The sequence below is a fragment of the Aricia agestis genome, chromosome 1, assembly GCF_905147365.1.
Source record: "Aricia agestis chromosome 1, ilAriAges1.1, whole genome shotgun sequence".
NCBI lineage: Eukaryota > Metazoa > Arthropoda > Insecta > Lepidoptera > Lycaenidae > Aricia > Aricia agestis.
Window position 1 is genome coordinate 13565117 of NC_056406.1, and position 8667 is coordinate 13573783.

The window sequence follows — 8667 nt, forward strand, 5'->3', positions numbered from 1 at the left end:
CACGTATGAATCACGCTTTTTTGTAATCCCGCCAGTCCCGCGGGATCCCGCTAAATTTTCGACCGGGATTAGTCCCGCAAAATGCATGCGGGATCCCGGTATCCCGGTATTGCATTCCCTACAGGGGACTCATACACTTCTTAAGTATTATCATACTTTGTTTAGTCACACCCTACTACAACATCATGTGTTATAGGTACATACGTGCATTTTATATTGTCTCATACAATACGACCGGTCCAGGCTAAACTAAACTAAAATCTAAATTAATACTTAAGGAATAAAACGATAATATATTATAAAAGCTTTATTTTAAATTCCTATATTACCGCAATTAAAACTTTAAATTATTAATAAATAATAGTTACGTCTAATATAAATAAAATAAGTAAATAAAAATAAAAATGTTTATTTCAGACCGGAGTCCATAAGCTGTTAGTAAATACAATAATTATTTTATTACAAACTATGTTAGTACTCAGGAATAATATTATTAGTTAAAATATCTACGTGGCCTACCAGCAGCACTGGGCACGTAAACATGAATATGCACCCAATGTCGCATGATTGGACACTCTACTTTATCGCTTATCACCCTAAGAATAGTGTTGGTGCTTGCGCGAACTCTGCTCATCAAAGAAGCTACTCGCTTTCTTATGACGGCTTGAAAGCCATCAGTGTGAGTTTGAGCAAACATAATATAGCTAATCTAATAAACTATCTAGTGTCGCGTGGACGTTTGTTGTTGTCTCCAAAACTCCTCTCTATTTTCAAGAAAACGTAACGCTTCCTCAGCCTGCTTCATCACTACGTCGTTTTTCTTATCCGCTATGGCCAAGTTGGGGTTTTTCAAGAGGTTCTCCAAATATATCTTATCAGACATGAGCTGGCCGAGGGCCGGTCGCGAAGACTTGGCTGCCGTTCGTTTCGTTGCTCTTTGAACTTGTTTCACGGACCCAATGGTGTTTTCGATAGCTTCCTGATAAGAGACATAAAATGGTTTAGATACTGTCTATCTACAGGATGTAACGAAACATAGTGATAATACCATGATAATGTTCACTGTGAAAGTAGCAGCGCTGACAGAGCAATTTTTTTGTGATTTGTATGGACACGCGTCCCAGCGTAATGAGTTTTAAATATTTAAAAAATTCAAAAAAGTTACTCTTTTAGCTTGCTACACCTTGTCTATACAAGGTGTAACAAAACTAGGGTGGAATACAACTTATGGGAATTATGTTAATATATTGTAAGTATATCATCATGGTATTATAAAACTTTATGAGTATAATATAAATTTATCATATGGTGCTACCTGTGCCTTTTGAACTCCCAATCTGAACTCATTGAGGTCGGGTCTGGCGCGCAGACCTCGGTGGTAGTGGACCAGACTCATCTCGAACTCCCCGCAGTAGTACAGCGCCTCGGCCTTCTGCAGCAGCGCCTTCGCGTGCTTCGGGTCCAGGGTGAGCGCTGTCTCCGCATCCGCCAGCGCCTTGCGCGGCTCCCCCAACAGCAAGTAGCACTTGCTGCGCGCCACGTATGCAGCCTTCTCGTCCGGGGCCAACTCGATCGCCTGAAATTATAAAATGGCAAATTAGCCATGTACACCCTGTGCACTTTCATCTTCAATTTTCGTCATCAACTTTCATATTGGCGTATTCAATAATTGTATGCGTCAAGGAACGCAACGCCAATATTGTCATTTTTGAAGTTTTGGATACGGTCAGAGGGCATGCATCGCGGGCATGCCTCACGTTCGCTATTGACTGCGCTATAACGCATGCCCTTGACGAACAGAAAAAGGCACAGTGTGGACAAAGCTATTAGGATTTAGGCAAGACACAATTCAATAACACGATACTTGCAAATAATAATCATTCCACACTGAGTTCTGACGACCTATTAAAAAAATGGCCAAGTGCGAGTCGGACTCGCGTACGAAGGGTTCTGTACCGTTATAGAGCAAAAATAGGCCAAAAATGGTGTTTTTTGTATAGGAGTCCCCCTTACATTTTTATTTTGTTTTAATGTTATTATAATATTTTATTAAAGTACACTTAGGCATTTTTGAAAATTTCAAGTGGCTACCTGTTTCGATTATTGATAACGAGTAAAAAAAGCCAAAAAAATCATGTTGTATGGGAGTATTCTTGAGATAGATAGAGAATAATCTGGAGACACACAGACGGACGGACGGACGGACGGACAGACGGACAGACAACAAAGTCCCGTTTTTACCCTTTGGGCACGGAACCCTAACAAAGATACAATATTTTCTTGTAAAAACTATTTTTCTTTATTTTGCGACAAATATTTAAAATTCCGACTAAAATTCCTAAACTTTCGTTCCGTGTTAAGAACTTTAATAATTTGAAAGCTTTACTTTTCACCAAACCTTGTTTACAAAGGATAGCGCAGTGCGGTATCGTTCCCGCATTAGCTCAGCTCGCGCCAGAGCTAAAAGCGTCCCAGAGTCGGCCTCGGCCGGTATCTGCAGAGCGTTGCTTCTCTCCGTCTTATCCTTAATGTTCAGAGACAGTTTGATATCCTTCGAACCCATCACCACGGCTGCAGCTCGGTCTTTGTCCGTGTACAGTTCCTCCTCGCGGCGTCTTCTCTCCCGTTTCTGTCGGCGACGGGTCTTTTTCTTCTCCGGCTTAGTCGATTCCCTTCGGAGGGATCCGGAGAATTTGTCATCTTCGATGTTAGATTCTTTGTCCGCGGTGGGTGGAGCGCGCTTGCTGATCGAGGCCTTGGGCACCGGGATCTCGTCCTCGTCATCTCCGATGCCAACTCTTACGAAACTTTGGAGGAATTCAGCATCTTTAGTCGGTCCGAGAATAGAGCGTATTTGAGCTTTAGCATTGTCCTCGTTTTCCGTCATTTTGCGCAAAACTACGTGCGTATCCCGAGCTCGTGAGGTTATATAACGTAAGTGTGTGAGGAGGCATCGATAGCGACGCCTGTGCCGTGGTCTCCATGGCGACTATAAGTGTTTAGGCACCACCTATGGCCCTTAGTGTATCGTTGTATGTGGGACCGTATGGCGGAATATTTCAGGTCAATATGTTGTGCCATTTTTGAGACACATTGAAACAAAGTTCTACTATACCTAACTTTTATAGCGGAGCTATACTATCAATATATTCACATACAATAATATTTAAATAGGAACTCTCCACGCAAGCTCCGAGGGATTATAAAAAGACGTTGTCCTTCTGCCTGCAACAAGGCTTGTGCAACGTATTTTCCGATAGAACAGCAAGCCTCCTGAGCCCCCGTTGCCTCGAAATTCGAGCACGGAGTTTATGCTCAGTAACTTTTGAGCTTACTCGATACCAATAAAAACTTTGTTTTTTGATTTAGTGTCGACTCTAAGGCTTCAGTCTCGAAACCAGCGGGCAGCGGCACGGAAGTGGCGGCGGCGCATTCTAATCAATTATGTAAAAAAAAAAATACGAAAATTCACGTGCAGCCTTTTGCAGTAGAGGGGTTCAAAATTTTAAAATAATTTTACTAACTTTTTAGGTGTGAAAAAATACTGTTTGATAGACTTCCTAAAGAGTAACAATAAATCCTTTAAAAGTTTTGTACAAAAATGATGTTTTAAGGCGAAAAAAAAAAAATTACGAAAATTGTATGGGTATAATATATATAAAACGAGTCCTTAAAAAGCAACAATACTTATATGTATAAATACAAACATGGATAGCAAAGACAACATTAAACTAAAATTAACTACTGACTAAACTATTGTAATTATAATAAAATAAAAATTGTTACACACACTAATAACTCAAACAATTTCAAATGAAACTTATAAATAAACAATAATAAATAATAATCAATTAAACCAACGCGCTTTACAAACATAGTGGATTTATTGTTACTCTTCTTAAAATCTATCGGATGGTATTTTTTCCACACCAAAATCGAAGTTTTTTGCGAATGTCCACTATTTAGCGATTTCGGATCACTGTGCGGCGTTGATTTCGAGATTGAAGTCTTACTTTGGCCAATGACGTCAGAGCCCTCTCGTAGTTGCCGTTCTTGGAGTGTCCGGCGGCCTCGTCCCGGTACTTCTTCGCCTCCACCGGGTTGGTGGTGGGGACTTCTGGCTCCTTCCCTCGCACCATCTCAGCTTGTTATTGTGTTGTCTGAAATAAAAAAAAAAATTAACTTTTTATGTTTTTTTAAATTCTGTACTAGGGTTCCGTACCCAAAGAGTAAAATCGGGACCCTATTAATAAGACTTCATTGTCTGTCCGTCTGTCCGTCTGTCTGTCTGTCGCCAGGCTGTAACTCAAGAACCGCTATAGCTAGACATCTGAAATTTTCACAGATTGTGTATTGCCGCTATAACAACAAATACTAAAAACAAAATAATATTAATATTTAAGGGGGTTTCCCATACAAGAAACGTGATTTTTTGGCCTTTTTTACTCGATATCAATAATGGCAACAGCTGTAGGCACTTGATCACAACGGCCTAAAATATATGACGTGTACTTTAATATTTAATAATAATATTTAAACAAAATAAAAATTCAAGGGGCTTCCATACAAAAAACACAATTTTTGGACAATATTTGCTCTACAACGGTATGGAACCCTTCGTGCGCGAGTCCGACTCGCACTTGGCCGATTATTTAAAAAATAATATCTTACTAAAACTTGACGCTGTATGTGAGAGGTATTAGGATTTGAACGTACCAAAATTGTATTGTAAGTAATGCACTTTACGAAAAATGTTACTTAAATTTAAAAAATATATATATTTTATCCAAACCTATCAAAAATGAAAAATATTGAATCAATCACTGGAAGTTGCAGTCATGACGACACACTCTCGATCATATAGTATGAATTATAAGCTTTCAAAAAAATATCAAAATCGGTCCACCCGTTTGGATGCTATGATTCCATGGGCAGACACAAAATCGGACAGACAGATACGTCAAACTCATTATCTTATAACCACCTTATAACATCCTTTTTTTTGGTGGGGGTAAAAAGACACTAGACCAGGTTGAAAAACTACCTAATAATCCTAATTTTATGTTCAACTCGCACCATTTGTTTCAATACGATAAGTGGTCCTCATTTTGTAACGACATTGCCAAATATTTCCTAAGGTAGTTTTAGGGTCGGCATACGATTTGTGCAAACATGGGCGAGCCGAATGTTGTGATTGATGACTCCATTACCGAGGCCGCGGCAGTAACTCACGTACTTTACGAAGTACGATCATATTGTACCAGGGCTCGGTTCAGTAGCGGGTCAAGTGTGGCACTTCCCCTAGATTTCAAGTTACCTCTAATACTTGCATCGCTAATTCAACTAAAACAACAAAGTTAGTGTTACTGGCAATTCAAGTCTTTCTAGAAGAAAATTATTAAACAAGGTGTAACAAAAGCAAGTGGTAATGCTTTAGGGTGTGTAATGTGTATACCCCTATATTTATAATAGAGTTCGCCGTGAAAGTAGTAGTGATTCTCCGCACATATATTTAAACGTCTTTATGGAAGAAGAATTAATACTAATCGCATTGCTTTTGGCTCTATTTAATAATAAAGAGAAAGGCAAACGCAAATACTGGGTTCATCCTTAAGACTGGCCTCACACAGCCGGAGTGTCTCTCTGAATTCATAATCTGAATTCATATTATTAATTCAGAAAGACCGGAATACCATACAATATCAGTAGGCTGCACACACATTCTGATTTTTTCAGATTATGAATTTCATAGATCGATCTGTAAGAATATGAATTTCCGATTATGAAATTCCGGCTGTGTGAGGCCAGCCTTATCGTCGTCGGTATCGTCAGTATCATTCTTACAGATCGATCTGATTAATTCATAATCTGAAAAAATCAGAATGTGTGTGGAGAATACTAATTAAAAAAACTAATATGAATTCAGATTATAAATTCAGATTAAAATTCTGGCTGTGTGAGGCTGGCCTTAAAGTGGAAAAGAAATGAATAAATATTATTATTATATTTTTTTAGTTTTAGAAATTCATGGCACGAGGGCGCTTGCCCATACAAATCACAAAAAAATTTGCTCTTTCAGCGCTGTTTCACAGTGAACTCTACACATGGGATACATACACATTCTAAAGTATTATCACTAAGTTTTGTTACACAGAGTGTAACAAATACTACCTTAGAACCCGGTGAATGTTTTTTGCCGCATACATATTTTATATAATGCTTGTATTATATTCACTAGCAATTTGACCGAGCTTTGCTCGGTACTCGATAAAACACGAATAAAATGACATTTTCTAAAAATGATTCCTAGCTAGATCGATTTATCGCCCCCTCGTTGGAGCCGATTCCGAGATTCCAAATATATATATATATATATATATATATATATATATATATATATATATATATATATATATATATATATATATATATATATATATATATAAGATTTTTATTTTAACCTTCTTTTTCTTGAAAAAAAAATTTGAGAGGTGTCAAGGGACACCCGAATGGAACGAAGTTATTTCTTATGTTCAAAAAATCTGTATACATATTATACACTCAAAAAAAAAAATTAAAAAAGGCCGTCTATTGACGCCCAGGAATACTAACAACACGTCGCTGTTTATTTAAAAAAACGCCATCTAGTTGACGAATAGGAATACTTACTATCAACGCCCTCTGCCCCTAACATGCAGGCACTAATAACAAATGTCGAGGTCAAATCAAGGTCAAATATAGTTCTGTCTAGCCTTCAGATTTACGCCGAACGCGCGATAAGCAACTTCGTTCCAAAAACAGCACCAAAATTCGTTAAATAGTTTTAAAAGTTTTAGGACAATAATTATTATTATAACTTCTAGACAAAAAGCGAGAAGCAATTTTATTTTATACGATGTGATGTTATATTAATTTGATTTTGAAATAACCTATTTTAGGACCAACATTTCTTTTTAATCATAACCCTATAATATACAACATACCGTAACTTTCGATCAGATAGGTAGGGCTCCGCTCTACCGTTCCCGCTGTTCGTGAGAAACTCCGATTATCGTGTAAACACAACCTGTACGTTATCTTGAGCACAAGTTTTAACAACATTCGTCATCTTGGGAATTGAAAATTTTATTTATGGATAGCCTTGTGAGTTGTGACCTTAACTCGTTAACATAGAGCAAAAATGTACCCTGCTTTTATTGAGTGTTTTATTTATTAGACCTTCAGATACCATTTTAAACAGTAGCTAAAAGCTATTGAAACTTTATCCAATGTGTCCTGACACCTCGAGCCTTTAATGTTTTGATATACGGATTTTTTTTCGATGAATTCGCTCAACATTTTTTAAAGGCTCGGACTCTGGTGTCGGGATACATTGCATATTATACCTAGTATAGCATACACTGCTATAACTTACAAATGCTACAAATTACAAACGAATGTTGTTTAAATCGTTCAAAAATAAATTAAAAACTTGCTGACTTGTCGTGCTTCGTTTCGTAAAGTTTTATTTTTTTGATTGTACATTTTTCGTAGGATTATTAACGTAAATAGGTCTGCGAATCACGACAGTACCGTCGTTTGTACCCGATGTAGTTAGTTACGTCACGAAGCTAATAAACAATTTACTATCAGAGGACATCGATGTGATATAAATCTAGACAAAGTCAGCATAATGTGTCATAAGTCAACTCATAAGCCAGAGAAATTATATTATGAGGATATGATTTATTAACTTGAAGGTGCCTCTACCCAAAATAAATTAAAAAGTCCCGCTTTAACCTTCCCGTCGGAAACGAAACTAAGCTCAAGAACTGTTAACTAAATGCTTAATAATATTAAAATTTAAAAGTGTAAAGAGAGCGAGCTCAACCAACCAACCAAGCAACTCCGCTTCTACCCAGAATTGACGGCGCAAATTATTAGGTACTTACTTAACTTTAATTTAATGACAAAAAATGTATGGAGTTTATTTCAAAATCTTCATTAAAAAGTTAACAATTATTCTGACTTTAATAATAATTCTAGAAGTTGTTTAGTATCGAGTGCCATGGGTAACTCGGTTCGTCTGGAAGTTTGGCAATGGCCAGAGCCACATTACTGGAAATTATTCATGCAACCGATTCAGCCCACGAAAAATAGTTGCCGGTTTCTTTTATCATAATGCAGAAAAAATGCGCATTCCATATGCCAGTACTCGGATTATACTTGAGTTGAGCATTGTTAGCGATAGATAACACATGAGGTTCGTATTTTAACCGACTTCATGAAAAGAGGAGGTTATATGTTCGGCTGTGAATACAGAAATTCTTATTACAATTAGTCATTGCAGCACATAATATTGAAATAGGCGTAGATGAGTTAGTTTCTAAATATTTTTTTTCTTGTTTGTAATATTTTTATTCGGTGGGTATCCTCTTTAGTCCTGTTAAGATAGACTATAAACTAAAATATATACAAACTATGGTAAAATACTCGATTGAAATGGAAACGAACAGCGAAAACCAATTTAATTAGATTTTTATATAATACTAGCTAACACGGCAAACGTTATTTGGACGTTATTTTGTTTAGGTATAAAAAATAGATTTACGCAAATTTTTAGACGTAACTATAAGCACACAAAATTTCATTCAAATTTGTCCAGCCGTTTTGGGAGAAGCATATCTA

General features: G+C 37.1%; 1 protein-coding gene across 1 annotated transcript; it reads right to left on the minus strand.

Moving 5' to 3' along the window:
• Positions 1–721: 721 nt before the first annotated feature.
• LOC121740228 (outer dynein arm-docking complex subunit 4-like) lies at positions 722–2887 on the minus strand. Its single transcript, XM_042132867.1, has 3 exons — positions 2399–2887; positions 1316–1576; positions 722–979 (listed from the first exon to the last, which is right to left on the minus strand). Exons 1-3 carry the CDS (start codon positions 2885–2887, stop codon positions 722–724), a joined length of 1008 nt encoding a protein of 335 aa, XP_041988801.1.
• Positions 2888–8667: the final 5780 nt, after the last annotated feature.

Excerpts from the sequence above, each read along its gene's own strand:
- LOC121740228 (XM_042132867.1), bottom strand. The coding sequence starts at position 2,887 with ATGACGGAAAACGAGGACAATGCTAAAGCTCAAATACGCTCTATTCTC. Across the intron at positions 1,577-2,398 it reads CGCTATCCTTTGTAAACAAG|GCGATCGAGTTGGCCCCGGA; the intron begins GTTTGGTGAAAA and ends TTATAATTTCAG. Across the intron at positions 980-1,315 it reads TGGGAGTTCAAAAGGCACAG|GAAGCTATCGAAAACACCAT; the intron begins GTAGCACCATAT and ends GTCTCTTATCAG.